Genomic DNA, 20,724 nt, shown 5'->3' with positions numbered 1-20,724 from the left:
TTTAGTGCAAATAAACTTCTGAATTTGGACAAAGCTAAAAGATGTTTTGAACAATATCTCCTCATTCTGGTAGTAAGCAAACCTAATTAATGTTGCCAATGCTAACGAACCTAAAACTCTATTCTGAATTGTCAGAAAGACAAAAGTAGTTGCATGTCTGGCTTGCATCAACTGTTTTATGACATATATTTTTAAAGGGGCAAACATGTCACTTTATAAAAAATTATGGTTCGGTAGAAAAATCTGTAAGGTGTATCAAAATCTGCTACGACATTTTCCAACTTATACTTTTGAACTCTGCTTACCTTTACCCATGAACTCAGTGACAATGTAAATGGGTTCCTCAGACACCACGGCGTAAAGCGGCACCAGCTTATCGTGTCTAAGTTTCTTCATGATCTGAGCTTCCTCCAGGAATGCCTCTGGGGACATGGTCCCTGGTTTCAGCGTCTTGATTGCCACTTTAGTGGTTCCATTCCATGTGCCTGGGTAAAAAACAAAACAAAACAAGGCATAATCAATAACATTTTCCTATGAGGCACATAAAATGACTTAATTTGAGCTTTTGATATTGCTCATTTCTGGGAGTTCTCCCATGTGTACAAAAAAAAACAAAACATCAGCCATTTCCTGGTTGGAACCAACTTACTCATGCCCTGCTTACGTACAATGAGCCGAGGCTGACCTTTAGAGATGACTCATACTGACCAAACTCTACCAAGCTGAAGGACAAAGTAGGGCAAAATACACTCACAGCATGCCATCTGAAATCAGAGTGACAGTACAAATGATCCAGAAGCGTAGAGAAGGAAGATTGACAGTAAAAAGTTGCAGCAGAGCGGGAAAAATCCTGAGCAAACAGAGCAGGGAGAGGCAGAATGAAATTCCTGGGATTACCCAGCGGAGTCTCGCATGTCGAGGCTTGCTGCAGGCCAGCCTCTGTTAAAGACAAGAGTCAAGTTCACTCAGAGGGGCCTGTCTGAAATGTAGGCTGGAGAAATGAAGCGCATGACGTGACCTGTGGTTACAGAACTCTGTCACAAAAAGAGCCAACAGCTATCAAAAATCAGTCTTCAGTATGTGGGCTGGTGAAGCAGCATGATGATCAGCTTCATTACTGACACACACCAATTAAACAGAGTTTACACTCGTCAACCGTGTTTCACATTAAAACTGCATCAGCTATGAATAATGTAAAGAGAATGCTTTATCTCTGTGTGTAAGCCCTAATGGCTGTGTTACTGTATGCCAACAAAGCTATTTGCCTTCTTTAATTATTCATAAGCCAAGTGTCGTGTATCAGTACCACTAAGTAGATTTATCCTCAAGTGTTGCTGACATGGGAAGTACAACATGAATAGTTAAGGGTTGTGGAAACAAATTAATCCTTTTGTGTTCTTCAGAACGAATCGGAAAGAAACTTTGGGTTTAATGACTGAAACATTGTTTTAGCAGATAAATGTGTGAATCATCACTCTGAACACCCCACTGCCAGCATCATGCTGTAGTGATGGCAGCATCATGTGCTGCTTTGCAAACACCAGCCACTAGCATGGAAGGTCACACTGTGCCCATGTCAAGCTACATTTCATTATCAAAATTGTAGATGCGCTCCAAGCAAAAATACGCAAATATTCTGCGAATAATTTGGAGTTATGTTACACAGAAACATCCATTAGTAGAGTGAATCTGCAAATGGACAAGTGTCTACTTGGACAGCAAAGCTGTTGTGTTTTAATTGTCATGTGCAACTCTGACAAAAGCAATGGTATTAATGGAACTGTACACCAAAATGAATAAAACAGAGATTGAAAAAGCTTGGGTGAAAAAGCACTCTATAAAAGTTAGCTGAGAATATTTCCAAAAGTTACTTTTTTTCCACTTTCAGCTGACTATCTACGGTAAAAATACTCCACTGAGCTAAGAAAAGCAGCTACTGACATATTCCTCTCAAACCTGCCTCCAGAAGCCAGGAGAAAGCCTCTAGTTGAGTCACTTGCTCTACGGTAAGTACCAAATGTATTTACAGTAAGCTCAGGCACATCACAGTTTACCCAATTAATCTCTGACATTCAGCCTTATGCTTGAGTGCGGTGTAATCTGCGCCTTACCCATCCAGACATCACCGAAGCAGCCCTGTCCCAGTCTTACGTCCAATCGGAGGGACTCTCGGGGGATTTCCCAGGCATCTTTAGCAAGTCCCTGAGTTTGCGGCTTCACCGTCGGGCACACAGTGGTCAGCCTGTAGCACAGACCGTCCACATGTTCTGGGAAAAAAAATAAAATAAGATAAACAGGCTGGAGATACAAAACAGTCATGATGGACCAATGGAACAAAAATCAAATTGGACAAAACAGAACTTAAGCAAATGCATTTTCTTAATTTAATTAATTTAATTGTGAGAAAGGTGGAAAACCAACAAGTCGTATTCATTATCTGACAGATGAATTAAATCCAAAAATGATTTAGAGCAATATGAAGGGGTACAGAATATTGAACACACAGTTAGTATTTATTACTTGAAACCTTCTTTTTTTTTCTTAAATGACCAGACATTAATATATATAATTTTTGAATTTTCAATAAACTCTTTGTAGTACACGAGTTAACATTCTGCCATGCTGTCAAGCTTTCTTGTAACAAACCAAAGGGGATTTTCTTGTAGAAGCAGCTGACCACTTATCAACTCTGTGCAGATCAAAAGATGCATTTTAAACATTTATCTTAGCATCACATGATTTGCTTTTGGGGCAATGATGTTAACAAGCTCATTACAAATTCATAACATTTAAGATTTAAAGTTTTCAATCACAAATTTTTGGGTCTTGTAGAAAATGAGACTGACATCTCTTAAAAGCCAATAAAACAATGCTGAAGGACTGTTATTTGGAAAATGAAAAAAAAAATCTTCAATCACAAAAAAACAACCAAACTCTTCTTATAACTTCAGACCAATAAATATTTATTGCTCATCATTGGTGGCGAGTTCTCTTTAGCTCTTGCCGCAGATTCTTCATCAGGTTAAAGTTGGGACTCTGTCACTCATATGAATACCTTTGGGCTTTACTGTGTGACACAGCACCAATGAGAACACAACCTTTGTGACTAGAAAGACACCTCAATAATAAAGTTACTTAAAATAAGAATTTTTTTCATGAAACTCAGTCTCTAGTTTTAGAAGAAGTTTTAACTTTGTCTTCTTTTCAGAATGGCTTCACTTCATAGATTATGATCAACATGACTAGCCATGACTTTCTTAACTTTTTGAAGTACCACTAAAATGTCTGATCATTTTAAAAAAGTACCTCCGTGTTTGTATAATTCTGTTTTATTAAATCCAAAACTGTGTCATGAGGAATGCGCCTTTACCAACCTGAATCATTTTGCCATTCCATTTTTAAGACGCATTAACTCTGTTAATCCCATTTTGCTTTGCATATTTATAACCCCTCAACACTTTTAATATACCAACAAAATTCTGTCAAGCTTCACCAGCTCTTGTCTTATCTTTAATCATTGCATAGTTTATTTTTTATTCTTTCCTGATAAAATGTTCAGGGTTTCAAACAATTTCCACATGTGAATAATATTTTCCTCTGCAGATGGAGAGAGTCTGAACTGTTTAAATATGACCTCAATCTATGGCAGGTCAAGTGCAAATTAACATTCCATAACCATTGCTCATGTCTTTCCTTCCTTGCCAGCACTTAAAACATGGTCCAAAAATGCTCAATACTTCAACTTCAAAAACACTGCGCTGTTTCACTAATTACATCCATATCCCAGTTACACAACATAAGACATGACAGGCTGGAAGAAAAAGCAATTTAACCCAAGGGTTCTGTTCACAATGTAAACAAATATTTGTGTAATGACTACCTGAGAAAAAGGTTTTACAAGGCAGCATACCTGTGTAGTGTTTCACCAGCATCTGTAGTGACACAAACTGCGCTCGTGTAGTAATGTAATAACCCCCACTATCCAGCTTGCGGATCTTGTAGTGTTTGACGTTGTCTCCCTTTGTTTCATCCCAGTCGCGTAAAGAGAGAGAGTAGGCTCCTTCAAAACCCAAAGACATGAAGTCAAAGTGCGGATCTCAGCAAAAATAGATAAATACTGGAGCAATGCAGGTCGCCAGATGTAAACTGAGGAAGAAGTTTTGCATTTCTAAATTTAGTCTAAACATTTACAGAAAATCAGAAGGAAAAATAAATCAATGTTTAGCTTTATGCGTGGGACATCAGCATTTAACTCTTTCACATGCAGACTTTCAGAAGAGTCAAAAAATTAATTGCATTTAAACCAACTAGAGGTATAAAGGTCTTTCTTTAACTAGTTTCTTTTTGATCGCATTTTCTTACCTTTTGTTGTTTCACTTTCTCTTATTAAGAAAGTACCCCTCTCATTTCCTGGTAGCAATAAGAGACGCTCAGTGTCTTTTCGGCTCAATTTCCCAAAGTACCACCTGGGGAAGGAGGGAGAGGGGAGTCAGAAACTTGAACAAACTGTAGAGGAGTGCAAGACATTCTTATCAACAGAAGAACATATTTGTGAAGCAATGTCTGAAAGCTGGACACCTGTCTAGTTCCTGCAGTACTAAAAATGGATGTGAATGTTTCTTTGTGCTTCTCATATACGGGCAGCAAATAAATATTGTGCATGCTCCAGGCACTACTGCTTATAACCCAATCTAATAAATATTTAGAGATTTCAAAAATTGTTTATGTCTATAAATAAGAAATAAGCTTGCAGCTCTAGACAATCTTACTTCTTTGAAAAACAGAGCACAGTCTATTTCCAGACATCAATGAGTTCAGTCAGTTGTGTCATTAGTCGGTATCGCAACCCGTCGACAACAGGTGCTCACTTGAGTTTTTTAGACGTCTGGTGAAAGTAAATTAGCTGCTTTCCCCCCCAGTGTTTAAAACATCCGTCAGAGCTAACGAACCAAAAAAATTTGTTGCCACACCAGAGGAACTGAACAATAAGAAAACATAAGCAATATGTTTTTTCCTCATTCCAAATCAGGTATTTTTTCATCTTAATCAGAAGGAAATCAGAAAAGAAGTTGGTAAACATGAGACTAACAAGTCGAATCTAAAGTTTCATGAAAATGCTTGAAAAAGTATTAATTTGGCTTCTCACTCTTCAGACTGTATGGAGTCGGCTGGGGCCACATAATTGCTGGGGATGTAACCATTCTCTCCTGTGTTGATGGATCGGGCCTCCCACCAGTCACCTTCCCTGAGGAGGCAAGTAAATCACCAATAAGAAGCATATTAAACAAACAAAAGCATTTGAGAGAAATCCACCCACTCTCGTATTAAGACTGCACAGCATAGATGAAGATAAAAAGAAGCAAGGCCATTTCACATGTCACTCATATTCTATTGGGGGCAGAGTTTAGCCTTGAGTTAGAGCCTTGCTTTTCTCATCTAAACCTGATGACACCTCTGCAGATAGAAGCATCCAACCAAGACTTCAAGTGGAAATATAGCAACAGTCAAGCAATAATCTTTGCATTAATGGATATGGGTTGACTGCTTTGTTTCTGCTGGTCTTATTAATGTTAAAATTATGTTTTGTACCATTTCGAAAAGTGTCATGTGAGAAGATCAAATTCTTGTTTGAATCAAAAACTAAAGACAACTTTACACCAAGGCATCAAAAGAATCCTTGGGCTGGTTAGAGACGGCTCATTGTTCCAGCCTATATCTGATAAAAAAAGAACACAAAACTATATAGCTATATAATTTTTCTGTTTTAAATTCATCAAATGTTTTTTTAGATTTTTAATGTTCTTAAATATTTCTTGTACATGTATAGGTACGTGATCTAATTATCTTAAAACTCAAATTTCCCCAGTATGCAATATAGTTGTGCTAAACTCATTTAACATTAATGAGTTTATTGTTCAAAAGCCCATTTTTCCTCTCTATGAACAGTGACTGATACTTCCGTCCAAAACAGAGTTTCTGGAAAGCCATCCCTGGGTCATGTCACACAGAGACGAGAAACAAAGATTACTAAAACTTCCTTTATTTTACCGTTTGTGTGCCTCAGTGTGAAGGGCACACATACACTTTAGAACCCAGAGTCTTGGATCAAATCCACAACATTTCCTAATTGCAATATTTCACAAATTTAATAGTGAATTTATCCAAAATTTCCATCTGCAGCTGCCACATTGTGGAAATCCTGAACATTGATCATGGGAATGCCTGGTATATTTACTCAAGGTTCCCCAAAATGTGTGAATCTGGCCAGTTACAGCCACAAGTCATTGTAAATATGTATAATGGAAATATATCTAAGCTTTGCTTTTATTAAATTGAACCAATCAAATCATGCTAAATGCAATATTAAGTAAAATTTAAACATTGAACAGGACAAAATTGTTAGGGACGAATAAATTTTATTAATTGATGAGACGTTTATACTGGCTCTAAAGAATCGGGAAATATACACTCCAGCAAATGCTTTCACACTTTACAAATAAAAGGTTACTTAGAAGAAACTCTGCAAAGAAATAAAGACATCAGATCCTAAATTTATCTGAACCAAATTCAATGAGATCAACAAGCAGATCTGAGGGCTTAAAATTAAGACAAGAGGAGCAGGGACGTAGAGACAGGGCGTCTGGTGGCATTTTGAAAGAACTTGGTTTAATCTGTACTCTTCCCACCTCTGCTCTGAAAGCAGATGGCATTTTCATCGCTATAAAAGCTATGTGAGCCAGACAGCAGTGGAAAGGGAAGAGCCATGTAATGAAATGAGGAGAGCAAACTTGGAGCGCTGCCCATTTTCTCAGCTGTGCACACGTGGGAAAAGATTACAGAGCAGCAGCTGATGGGGAGAAGGTAAAAATTTGTTTTCTCTGAGTAATTTATCATCTCTTTTGCACGCATAATCCACATTGTTGAGATATTTTGTAATGTTGACTAGATTGATGAGCTTTATATTTGATTATATTCCAATACTCCAGAGTACTTGAAATTCATGTTATTTATCACAAAAAATATCTCAGGTTAATGTTATTCAATTAAACAGCATAACTCAAACTTTATCCACTAACTCAGAGAAAAGGTCTGTGCCAGTACGGGTGAAAACCAATGGGAACTTAACAGATGCTCCATTAATGAAAGCCATTAACCCAGACAGTTCTCAGCCCTGAAATCAGACCTCAATTCAATAAGGGATTAAACAAAAAGATGAAAAGAGCACATAGGAAGCCACAAGCAGACACAACCATGCAGAAGCTTTAGTTATCCCCTGTAAAAATAAAAGTACTCACGTGTTGTTGATAATCTGAAAGCGATCCCCTTTTCTGAACGACAGATCATCTGACGTCCTTGCTTCATAATCATACAGGGCGACAAAAAAGGTCACTCCACCTAAAAACAAAAACTGAGGCTTAAGTATCTAGAAATAATATATGGTAAATACAGTTAAAAACAGTTAATTTTCCACCTCAAACCTCCACTTTATATAAAAAAACCCCATAATTTTCTAAATTAGTCAGTTAAATATCAACTGATCAAATAATAAATCCTATATATTAGATAAAATATATCTGTTTTGAAGTATCCCACTTCCTGTGTGTCAGAGTGCGCTCTAAAAATACAACTGGACTGCTCAGCTGTGATTTATCTTGTTTATTGATTTTAGGAACTCTTTGGGGACGCAGATTATTCCCACAGCATCTCAATGCATCTCCTTATGAGTGAATCACGCAATCTTATTCATTTATGATAAAATCTTCTAATATATGTTGTGGGGAACACAAATACAATTTACAGCAACAACTAAGGACCAAAATACCGTCTAGAATAGCACATTTGACAGCTGGAGGTTTTTTACTAACCCAATGTCTGAAAGTGACATAGCTGCCAAGTCTAGAAAACTCCAGAAAGGCCTCAAAATATGGAAATGTTGGGAGTCTTTGAGAAATTTCAAAGTCAAGGTACGGGTCAACATTCTCCATGACAGAAGAGGTCAACTCCAGTCCTCATGAGCCAGAATGAGGACTGGAGTCCTCATTCTGGCTCTCATGACATTTAGTTTGAATCATGCATGTCCCTAATCCAACATGCATGATTCAAACTACCAGATTAGCATGTCAAAGTTGTGCAGTAGAACTCTTAAGAACCATTCATCTGGTTCAGGCATTCTGAACCAGAGACACAGCTTAAACATGCAGAGCACTGGAATTTAAAGTCCTGTTTTAGAAAGAACAGATGAAGTCTAGTGTTTAAAATTGAAAAAGCTAATCACACTAACTGCTCATATGGCAAACACAAGCAAAGATCTGAGTGACATCACTCCCTGATCAAAGTTTTAACTTCCAAAGATACAGAATCAACACTATATGCAAGAACATGTTCTTTGTTGTGACATTTCCCTCTAAGCACTGCTATGACGATAAAGTCACAAAAACTCATCTCAATTTCTGACCCACTGCTAACTTTTAACAAGCATGAAGGAAGTCCATGAATTTTGTGCATTACATTCCCTATTTTCTCCGTTCAGGAGAGTTTATGCGTGCATTGCCTCCCATATCACAGACCTATTTTTGTTTTCTCTTCAGCCTGGGTGTTTTGCCTCACTCATTTCAAATGTCTAATTTGCATAACATCTGCTTTGTCTAACACCCTGTGAATAACAAATGTTCAGCTGCAGTTGTTTCAGATGGATCGACAACAGAAAGAAAAGTTGAAACAAGGCAGAGCAAAAATCTTCGATCCCTAAAGGATAGAAACCAGCAGGTGTTGGGGAAAAAATAACAAAAAAACTTAATATAATTATGTTTCCCTAGAATGAAACAGACTGTGAGGCACCCTTTGAAAACTGACCTGTGATCACAGCAGGGAAGGGGTTGTTCACAGTCACGGAGGTGAACGATGTCGAGGCTCCACCAAAGGGGGTCATGACCGAAGAAACTCCACCAAAGGGTGTGAGGGCAGCGGGGTGGCTGTTGTTCTGCGTCTTCATGGCTGGTGATTGACCCATAATTGTGGGTTCTGGCCCATAGTGGCCCAAGTGAGCACTGACAGGAACCACATTGGAGTTATCGGGTTGGTACTTCAGCGCCGGGCCCTTGGCTTCTTTACTCCTGACGCAACCCATCGTCAAGCCTGCAGGGAAGAAATAGGAAAAATTAAAGCACAGAACTGTATTTATTTTGAACTAGTATCCAATTTGGGTGGTGATAAGCTGACAAAATATATTCTTCAAAGAGGATGTGAGAAATAGAATAGCAATTACAGTTAAATCTAAAGTTTTTCATCCTCCTGACAAATCTAGGTTTAAAATAGTGTTTTCATTTTACCAACTTGTTTCTTCTGACTGGAGATGATATTAAGGCTTTTCAGGCAGACCAAAAACCCAGGCTGAATTAGGGTGACAGCACAGAGGCCTTCCGTCTTCAAAGTCTTGGTAATTTTCAACAAAGACAAAATCATAAAACTACCAGTGAAAACATGTAAAAAATTTGTTTACTTGTAGTAATGCCAATACAGACATTTTCATTAGTTATTAAACTGGGTGTGACTGGTTTCCACATGGTTTGTTTAATAAAATGTAAATGAACAAGTTCTTCTAAGGTTTACCAACTTTATTGTTCAAAGAGTTTATAGATTTGAAGATTAGATACTGGAAAAAGTGCTGACATAACCTGTCCCTCCCCTCCCTAGTGCCATGTGCTTGTATTGTATTAAAAAATAAATAAATAAAAAAAAAAAAAAAAGAAAAACCTCCTGTTGCATCACCACTTTTTAAAAAATGTTTACTCTTAAGAGTAGTTTTCTTTTGCAATTACATATAGTGATAGATTTATAGCCAAAAAGATGCAAATAATTTTGCTACTTTAATTCTCGCTGTGATATCGATGAGAAAACATTAAAATGAAATTTTACATTTATGTCGACCTCTAATTTAATCACACCATACCACCATTGGTATTCGATTTAAAATGGGGGGGAAAAAACATTTCCTGACATAAATTCTCTACTTATATCTTCAGCAACCATTTCAGATTTCTATGATTTGATGGATAAAATAATGTCCAAAGCATGCAACTGTTATCTTCAAGTTCTATTTATGTGGCCCTCTAGAGTTTTGAGAGTCACATAAATAGTTATGGATGGCCAGATTTGGCCCGTGGACCTTGAGTTTAACACAGCAAGTTCTAAAGGAAGTGTGACGGACCTTAATCCACTGATGGGTGACTGTATGAGTCGTGCCACACCCAGCAGAAGAGTAAATACCGTCCTTTATAAATCAATACACGAAATACACAGAGATTATTGCTGCATCAGTCCTGAAGGGTAAACTGAAATATGAGAGTGTGTAGTGTAGGTGTCGGTGCATGTGTCATCAACTGCTGCTGATCTCAACACCAACACATTTTTCTGTCACATTTGGCCTCTTCGTTAAAATTTCTTCAGTATGGTTTACGTGTGTCAGAGCTACAGATCAAATCAGAGAGCGTACTGCTTTCAGTGACTCATATCCTGGTATCTGACAGACATTACAACAGTTTCGAGTACCTGTAGGTGACACCTCCCACAGGTATGCAACAGTGTGGACTGAATGTCAGGACGCAGGAAAAATACTGCATATGCTGCAGCTGCCTACAGCATAAAGCAAGTAAATAAAAAAAATACAAAATAATTTTAGAAAAAATATGCATATTGTGCCCTAAAGAGGGTGCTCCTATCCTTGCTATGAAAATAATGAGTTGATCCTTGCATCCTCCTCTTTAAAACTGCTACAAAATTACCTCAAATACAAGAATTTGATGGATCTACCTAATAGAAGAAAAGAGTTGAATTTGGAGCGACACTGGCCAGGCCACTGAGGTCAACATGTTCTGTGAGAAGCAAACCATAGAAAGAATAATGAGCTGGTTTTTACCAGGTTAGTGCAGAGTAAAAGTGTCAAATATTGCTACTTGCATTGCATTGAGATATAAAAAGTGGTTTTTTTGAAGTCTATAAAGAAATTGTGATCTGTATGCCAGATTAACAGTGTATACCTAAAAATGATAAATGTTCAAATAATATTTAATGCCAGTTTTATGTTAAATGTATGTTTTATGTTGCAAAATATGTTTATAGGGTCCAAAATGCATCAAGAAAATGTAACAAAGAATATTTGACCGACTTGAAAATTCTTTGCAAAGTACCTTGACATGACATTTGATATGAAATGACACAATATAAATAAACTGAATTTAAAAGAGTTTTTTGTATAAAGTAATGGCTAACAGTTGCAAAAAAGCATTAAAATGTCAAATTTTTTTTAAATAAATTTGAGTCAAGGTAAAAAAGAAATTTGATTTTTAAGTTTAATAGAGTCAGATTTCAATTGCAACCATCTAACATTTAGAATATGTAATGTTTTTTTATGCTGTCATCCTCATTCTATCTGTTGGCCGTTCTGCAACAGAACACAAATGGTTACATTTACTGCATTTGGAGTTAAAAGAAATGAAATTCTTTGAAGCAATTCACCAAATGGTTTCCGTAAAACAGCTTTGCATGCACGGCACAAATGGCACTGTCCTCCTTCCCAGCTCAAACATTAAAAAGACACAAAGCATAAATTCTTCCAACAGAAACTATCCATTTGTAGATTACATTGTGGGCACAACTGTGAGCTGAAAAACAACTAGCTAATCAAACATTTAGTAAATGTCTGTCAAAAATAAGACACTATAATTAACAATGTGTCTCTTGTAATTAAAAAAAACACAACACTCTTTCCAAGTCTTGATTAATTAAAGGGAACTATTTGATCAAAGAAACCAAATTGAAGGCTGCTCAGAGCAAGTTAAATTGTTGTACTGACTGTAAAGCTTTGATACAGCTGAAGTCCAACATACCACAGCATTCCTTTGGTTTTCCTCTTAGTTTTGTTTGATTATTATGTTTTTATATCATTATAACAATTTTATATTGTGACAAATGGAGTGAAGGAAAACTCTGTTCTTTGTAGGCTTTGGAATAATTAGAAACATACAGTAGAACGCATTTACGAGGTTAGGAAAAAACTCCACAATAGCATTTAGTCTCCAACTCTGCTAATGTTTATATGGCAACAACAGAAAAGAGGGTTATGTGGACTTCTTGTGTTGGGCAGCAGTCCAACTAAATCTCAAATCCAAGAACAGTTACTATAATATGCCAAATGTGTTGCACCACACTAAGACTAATGGCCATGGACTCTGAAAAGCTGCACCAAAGAGATACCTGGGGAAATCCAGAAATCTATCCATGCATCTATTTGTAGGATATATAATATTGACTTTCTTCTAATGAATAAACAGTATTGACAACAAAACACAAAGGGAATAGAAGCAAAATAAATGGGAGATCAAGATTAATTACAACAAATGACACAGAGAAATGAACACAAACAAAAAGCACAGCAAGAGGTTTGCCTTAAATGTTTTTCTTTTTAGTTCAGCAGTTCTCGCAACTTCAATTATGTAATTCTCACAACAGATCTCTCTAATGATGGTCATTTTAGTTTTATTTGTTCAACAAATTCTTATTGTGATAACTACAAGAACAAGTGTAATTGGTAAAAGGGTTTGCAGTATAACTTCCATTTGCATTTTATAGCAAATATGAAGAGTAGATATCATTATTTATCTTTCAAAGAGGCAGTGATTTCTAAAATTACGGTCAAATGTATATTTTATGTTGGATTTTAAATTCTCTATTAGGTTTCTAATATCAGAACCAAAAAAAATGCATGTGACCATCACCTCTGACCCCATTACTTCCTGCATGTCAGATTCAGTATTATCCCAAATGTCTGCCAGACTGAAGCTGATGTGACAACAAAGTGACAGTTGAGCTTACAAAAAAAAAAAATATATAGCAAAACAGAGAAAAGTCCCAAATGAGAAGAAAAAAAAAAAGCTCAGTGTTCAAAATTTCAGGCAGGCTGTGGCTAATACATGTAGAAACAAATATAGGTATGCATTTTGCTGTTATTCAAAAGTTTTACTTGGAAGCATTAAATGTTTGAGGCAGAAAACCAGCATCTTCTGTATCTTTTGATGACATGTTCAAATATTTTGATTCAAATTAACAAGGAGTCATATCAAAACACAGAGCTGGCAATTGCATAGTGGTTTACCTATTGTAAACATTGTCAGTTGGAACAAGATGGGAGCTTATTGGAAACTGTTGAATGAAATCCATCCTTAGAAACAAATTTTTTTTTTAAAAAAGTTACATACGTACTGTACTATTTGGGAACTGTCCAAAAAATAAAACCAAGGAACCACATTATTATTCTTTAACTGCGTTTTCGGGCCTAACATGATTTTGTTATTGCAATATCAGATGATGAATTAGTCCTAATCAAATCCAAAGTATCTGAAAGGCTTTATAATCTTGTAGTTTTTAAGGATTAATACAGATGTTTCTGACAAAACTCAATGGCTAATTTGTATTAGAGTGCAGCCTGTGGTTTTATGTTATCTGCAACTATACTTAAAGGCAGAAAGCTGCCAATTTTTGGTTACCTCAGCGCTTATTTCCATGCAATTACATTCAGAGTGAGAGACTCCATAGACAGCTGAATTTCCCTGTGTCTGTTAGCCTCAGTTTATACGGCCGAACAAAATGTTCTGTTGGCTTTGACACCACAAAATTAAATGAAGTCATTCCGAAATATGCCAAGAGTCCAATTATCAATGGGTCAACATTCTAGCTCTACCCTAGTTCGTCAGTGAACTGTAGAGCATGAAAACAGTGTAAGCAGGAACAACCTAGGAGTTTGTTGAAAATTATAGTAGTATGGTTAGAAATAACCATAAAACTAATGATAAAGTTATGCTAATTGTAGGGGATGTGTTCTCAGAAGATTTCTGCAATTTGGTAACAATCTAGGGATCAGTGTAAGAAAGTTTCTAACCCTAATGACTTGGATCTAATTGGTAACAAAACCTAATCTTTGTCTGAAAATCCATAATATTTGCTCAAATCACCAGCCAGACTTATGCTCATCTCTTTAGGTAGTTAGAGACACAGAGACAGTTAGAAGGATGGGATACCGATTCTATACATCTCAGTTGAGCATAAAAGCCATTTGAAAATCACAGATGTTTTGTAACTTATGGATTTTTACTATATCAGACATATTCCCTGAAAACATTAACTGAAAGACTAGACTTCGTCACTAATTTTACATCCCCAATATTGCTCATTGGTGATTCTGGATCACTAACGTCTGAAGTCAATGTGATATCCACCCCTTGATAATCATGAGGAATTTAAACACATTTGTAGAGCAGTGATTCATTCTGAGACCATTATAAACCAATCACAAGCCTGAACAAGCCCACATCAGGTGAGTATTTGTGGTTTGTCAAACTGGTTCAACAGCCCACACTTTTATTCAAGAAGTGAAACTTGGACAAAAACAAGTTACTGGTGAGAAAGTATCATGCCCAGAATCTTGGGAGAATGTTTTGAAGATTTTCATATCTATTTGAACTCCCTAAATTCTCTGAATTCCTGTTGTTAATCTTGTGCAAAACATGTTTTGTGTGAGCTTCAAAAAGTAACATTAAAAAAAAGTGTGACAGGATCATCTCTCATAATTTTGTCCTACTAGAAGACGGATACTGGCTTCTCCCTTCTCCATTATATCTGCTTTTTCAAGTACACAAAACGAAAGCACCTACTGGAGCTTTCTCAGAGGAGCAACACGCAAACAAACCCAAGCACCAGATAACATAAAAACACTGAGCAGAAAAGACGCTTGTAAAAATCAATGTGTGCTTACACTGAAAGCCAAAGCTCCAATATTAATCAATTAAATGTTTAATTGGGGTATTTTTACCACCACAAGATGCCGCAACAGTTTTAAACACACAGCCACAGAAGCAAAGATCAGTCAGTCTTAAACATTTAACAAAGCAGGATGAAACCAGTTTTAAACAAGGAAATGTTTGTGACAATTAAAGAAAATGCAAGAATAAATATCACAAAAATTCCTCATGGGACAATTCAGCTTTATAACAAATTGAATTCCTTGCACAACACTGTGTCTCTGTAACGGTCTCCTAAATGGGGCTTTTATACACACAATGACATACACAGGAAGAAATGTGTTACTCTTGTGCTCCAAACTCAAATGGTGATGCAGGTCGCATATTAAAAGTCAGCCCCTTTAGCTGCGTGTTATTTTCTTCTGGATGGCCCAACAATTTTAAGGCTAATGAACTGTGAGGATTTTACTTTTTGAGCTTCTTAACTCTTAAGAACTCTTCATAACACAACTAGAATTTTTAATAAACCTCAAATCATTTCAGTCTGTAATTTGTTCTGACTTAAGTGCAGTATAACTGAGTTATGCCTACTTGCATAAGTGAGTTATGACAACAGAATTACGCAAGTAAGCATTACATGTTTAAGGTTTTAAAAATGCTACAATTTCCTATCATACCATTTTACATTCACTCAGAGACCAGAGACAGTGCCAGAGCAGCGGAAGTTTGGTTTCTAGATTCCTCCCATGTGACATGCTGATCAACTTGGAACATGACTGCTTACTGAACTGTGTTTCAGTGTGTGAATGTGTCTGGCTTTGGGGTAGTGACTGGAAGAGTATATAGTTCAGATGGTTTTGTTTCGAAAGAGTGCAACACATTCTGTCTGGATCACTTTTTGACATAACAAAGAAACTCTCCTTGGTTGAAGGACAGCAAACTGTTCTGTCTCCACTTGAGGTGGAATAACAGCAGATTGACGCCATCACTCCCCAATGCCATCTCCACACTTCAGAGAATGCACAGATGTCTAGAAAGGTGTCTAAATCAAAGCCGCGTGAATTCATTAAGAGACTATAACCCGTTTTAATTAATTAGCCAAAATTGGTTTGCTGCACTTTATGACTTTTTACAAAACAGAAAAAAAACTACAAATACTTCAAATAGATGTTTGCTCTGCATTTTTGCTTAAATCTCTGTATAAAAATTCAAACGATCATTTTGTTGCTTCTCTGTTTATAACATTAATCTGACGAAATAGTCTATACCTATAAACAAGTAAAACATATCAGAAAACTCTGCAAAATAGTCAACACATATTTTATGGGGAATTTCTCCCTCACAGTAACACAACAATGCACAAAAGACAACGTTATTTGGTCAACTGAATGCTGGGGCCAGACCCCATCCAAGGACATGTGGAGCTTCGTGCCAGACAGCCTGTGATGCCATGTCAGATTAAGGAGACACAGGCTGTTGCTTCCCACAGGGCCTAACAACAATACTGCAGCACTACAGGCGGGACGCTTTTCTTTAGCTGCCACACATCTAAACTGAGAAAGAGAAACAAAGACTTTCTGAATACATCCTTCGAAACTGTCATCCTGAGACTATTTTATCATGAGAGATTTTTACAAGCAGCCTCACGTTTGTCAGTTCACTAGTCCAACATGCACAGATGCAACAGAAGATTGCTGCACACACTACTACTTTTCGCAAGATGAGAAATAATGTAGACCCAAACTATAGTGAATAATGAAATAATATTAAACTCTGCAAAGGCCGTAGAAATTGAGTTTCCACCTTATGTAACCTTTACTGTCACTGTGGATTAATCTGAGACAATGGGGACCTTTGCGGATACAGAAATCACCACACCACATAAACATAGTTTTGCTTCCTGGAAATGTCTTGCACAGAGAAATAAGACACCCCAACACTGTATGGTTGCTGTTTTTAACCATCCTATAAAGATAAGTGTTTTTTCCACACACACAGAAGGGTCCAATGAAATGAATCAGTTAATAGCTGCTGAACATTCATAATAAGCCATTTCCACACATGTACCACATCTGACATTTTGTCATTATTTCCCTGATGGCAACTCAGGAGAAGACAAATATTCACATCAGATTAGTCTGACCTCCAGTTGCTATGGTGTATGTCTATGTGCATGCTGCACTATTGCAAAGCACAAATAGTAATGCTAATTCAAGCCTTTACCCATTTTAATTTGTATAATGCATGTTCTGCTTGTCAAGGGTTAGAATCGATTTCACAAGGAGGATGCAACCGTGAAGTGATTCTCTTGATTTATTTTAGAAAAACGGTGTGTTTACAAAAGTATTCACACTCCATGAACTTGCCAAAAGGAGCCAAAAGGTTGGGATTATGGACCCCTGACTGTTATTCAGGAATGGTACAAATGTGGCCTCCAGCAAGAGGGACCGATGCGAACGCAAACGTTTTGTAATTTTTTAGAATGATGTTTACGGTGAGAAAAGAAATCTTTAATCTGAGCCATTAGTTTAATGGGACAATAATTCATTAAACTTGGCTAAATTTACAAGGGGCTTTTGAAGAAGGTTCTCATCTTTGCTGCCAGGAATAGACAAAAAATGTTTTCTAGAGCAACAAATTGTAAACATTTGATGCAAAGTTGGGAGACTGTGCACCTGTCTTTTATTAAAGTAAACATCTGAAATCCTTTCTCAAACATACAATAGTTTGTTCTACTTTGTTTAATTTATGGCCGAGTAGGCATAAAGAGAATTTGCATTCAAATTAATGTTATATTTTTAAATTGGAACAAAAACATGGCACTATGAAATGTTAGCATACTGCTTGAAGGTAAAAAAAACAACAACATATTAACCTAATCTAAATAAAACATTTTGAACTTTGTCCAATCATTGCTATGAGTAACCCTTCATCACATAAAAAAAAACAATATTTCAGACCATGCAGCTGTAACAAAAATGGAAAAACTTTAAGGAAGCAATTTTGCAAAACAATGTTAGTGTTTATTTGAAAAAATAAAAAATGCAAAACAGAGAGATGTCCATTTCAGAAATTAACCCGTGCAAACGTTTTCTTGAGAAAGATGCTACACTGTTCACATAAAAAACAGCTACAAACGGAAAAAGAAAAATGCAACAATAAAACCTGTGTTCACACCTGTCATTAACTTGTGTCTGTGGAGAGAGATCACAAGTAAGGGGCTCTCAGCAGGCCACACACAATCACACTTGTTATTAGAATTCATCTCAGGAGACAGATCAGCACTCACTCCAGCATTTTGCATGCAAATAATCACTTCCGATTTCAATGACCAAATGGCACTTAATTGACAGGTGGCAGCATTGACAGCACTAAAGTCAGATTGTAATGATAAAAGCCAGTTTGAATAAGTTGTGATAAGAAACTTCCTTTTCTTTGTATGAATGACATTTTTCTAGTAAAGAACTTCAGGCATGTACCAGGCCGTTTTGTCAAATGTCTTGAGAGATTTACTCAATCACTGCAGCATTTCAAGAAAATCCTCGTGAGTTTCTGCAGTAAGCAGCTGAGTTATTTCCCCCCCCCCTCCTTTGAAATAGCTCAGGGGTAAATACCAGCTCATAAAATCTACAACCAAAACTATTTCAGCAGAAACCAGCTCCCACTAATCGAACCGGGTTATTCTCCATGCTGCGGCTTGTCCTCATTTTCAATCTGGGCTGCCAGCAATGCCAATCACAGTGATTGGAGGGAAGCGGCCAGCGGGAAGGGAAGCGGGGAAGGCGAGGGGGGGTGAGGGGTTGGACTTCCTTCCGAATCCATTCATGCTTTTTGAGGCCACCTGCTGTGCTTGTCAAAGGCTGGACCGAGGCAGGGAAAAAAGAAGCAAGTCATCTTTCAGCTATAAAATTGGAGAACAGCTCCCACTACATAGCTGGGAAATCTTTGAGAATTCTCCTTTTGCAGGTGGGGATGTCCCGTGACAGCCTAGGTTCTCTCTGTTCCTGGCACAAAATCATGGAAGTCTCTAATCAGCAAACTGTAAATGATGATGCAGAGTCTTATTTGTGTCATGAGGACACCCAAGGAGTATGTGAGGATCCTCAGCAGCTCTAGTTAAATCCAAAGTCCCTGAACCACGGCCAACGCCACCTGTTCCTGCTCCTCACTCCTCCGCCAACAGTCCTCTTGCTTCCAGCTGTGAGCGAGTGCCTCTGTGTGAATGTGTGTGGTTGTTTGTGGAAGTGGAGGAGACACAACTGTCCAGCCAACTGGGGCTGTACTGACAGAGAGGGATTACCGTGGAGGAGGATTACTGGGCCACTGGAGTATACCAAACAGAGATATTCAGTAAGGGAGACAGTTATAACAACAACCATTGCTTCAGGATATTAGGAGTACATGAGGTTGAGATGTTCCTGCTCTATATTGTCGAAACTAATCCACATTTTCTTATGTGTCTCCTTGTTTTTCCCCAAACTTCAGAAACTCCATCTGTAAAGTCTTGATGAGGTGTGAGCATAAAGATGAACCCATTGGTTAAACATTAAAACCATGAGAAATTTTATACATATCTGACCAATTGGGCATCTAAGTAATCCTTTGCAATATTGCACATATCTGTGCAGAAATCTACATATCTTAGGGGCACCTTCACAATAAAAGCATGTGAGAATTCAGAAAAACTTTTGGAAAACGCTTAAATAAGAAGTTTTTGAGATTCCCATGGGTATTGTTTTAAAGGCCTCCGACAGCTGAGGCCCGCAGCAGCTGATTGAGTATATTGAGAGTGTGTGTGGGGGAGAAAAAAATGGGTGAGGCAAACAGAAAAGAGGATATTGTTAACTCTTATTAGCAGGGCAAACAAACAGTTTTAAAAACTCAAAATGCAGCTCTGAGTTGTTCTGTTTTCCCCGTGTACAGTTAATTTAGAAACTGTTAAATAAATACATTCCGACAATAATTGTTGTGGACCTCCTGAGAATATTTTAACAAACTAGCTTGGAAAACTCAAATTCTGGCACAGATCGGAGTAAACATTAAACCGACTTTTGTGACATTGTACCACACCAAAGTTAACTCTCCTGCTCCTTTCACCAACTTTTACTGACTGTAGACCGCAAGGCCCTGCTCACTCCACTTCCACGACAAAACGTGACTTTCCCGTGTCTCTAAGGCGGGCATTTCTTACCTTAAAACCAACCTTAGCAGCGTCGTAAGTCGGCTACATGCGTCCTGTGATCGTTCCCCCCACCCACCCTTCTGTCCTCCAACACAAGGCGTTTTGTAGTTTCTCGAGGAAGAATCCAAATAGGAGGAAACAGCCGACACAAGCGCTCTGAACGTTGAATCTCAGTCTTCCGTCTGTCCCATGCCGATTAACTACTTCACCAGCTCCCAATAAGTCCTTCAATAGGGTCCTTTCTTTGTATCCCTACAAAGAGAGGACACCGAGCTACGCCAGAAAACAATGCTTAACGTAGCGGTAAACAGGCGAGGTTAAGTGTAAGATATCACCGGCGGATGGTAGGTGAGGGTGGCCCAGAAAAGACACACAACAATAGCAGGACTAGTACAGAGGAGAGGCAATGAGGCCAAAGAAGGAATCATGCTGCATTCACGGGTAGAGATTAGACTCGGAACATACATGTTTGGTAGAGGCTAACTTTTTGCAGCGTGTGAGATATGTTATCTCAGTTCTGAAATAAATATAAAAATAAGAAATGCTAAGGCCCTTCAGTGGCTGATGTCGTTCTGAACCGAGCATTTCCAGCCGAAGTAGTGGAAATTACGCATTTTACTGTAAGAAATCCAACTAAAAGGAAAACATGACAGAGATTTGAATTGACTGAAGCTCCTAATTTTTAATCTATTTATGCTCATTTTTACAGATGGGGTTTTCTATTCTATTCTTATTGTATCCTTTGATATT

At 37.5% G+C, this 20,724-nt stretch overlaps 1 protein-coding gene across 1 annotated transcript in view; it reads right to left on the bottom strand.

Annotated features, from left to right (window-relative positions):
- yes1 (YES proto-oncogene 1, Src family tyrosine kinase) overlaps window positions 1–20,435 on the bottom strand; it is a 27,884-nt gene extending 7,449 nt beyond the window's left edge. Inside the window, exons 1-8 of the mRNA XM_044134214.1 lie at window positions 19,984–20,435; window positions 8,854–9,135; window positions 7,296–7,395; window positions 5,147–5,245; window positions 4,363–4,466; window positions 3,911–4,060; window positions 2,112–2,267; window positions 306–485 (exon numbers count right to left, since the gene is read on the bottom strand). Of these exons, the coding sequence (XP_043990149.1) occupies window positions 306–485; window positions 2,112–2,267; window positions 3,911–4,060; window positions 4,363–4,466; window positions 5,147–5,245; window positions 7,296–7,395; window positions 8,854–9,127 (1,063 nt within the window). The 5' untranslated portion in view covers window positions 9,128–9,135; window positions 19,984–20,435. The remainder of the gene's footprint in view (window positions 1–305; window positions 486–2,111; window positions 2,268–3,910; window positions 4,061–4,362; window positions 4,467–5,146; window positions 5,246–7,295; window positions 7,396–8,853; window positions 9,136–19,983) is intronic.
- Between the last annotated feature and the right edge of the window lie 289 nt (window positions 20,436–20,724).

Source organism: Gambusia affinis, linkage group LG12 (assembly GCF_019740435.1).
Source record: "Gambusia affinis linkage group LG12, SWU_Gaff_1.0, whole genome shotgun sequence".
NCBI classification, from domain to species: domain Eukaryota; kingdom Metazoa; phylum Chordata; class Actinopteri; order Cyprinodontiformes; family Poeciliidae; genus Gambusia; species Gambusia affinis.
This window is presented reverse-complemented; position numbering and strand designations above follow the sequence as displayed.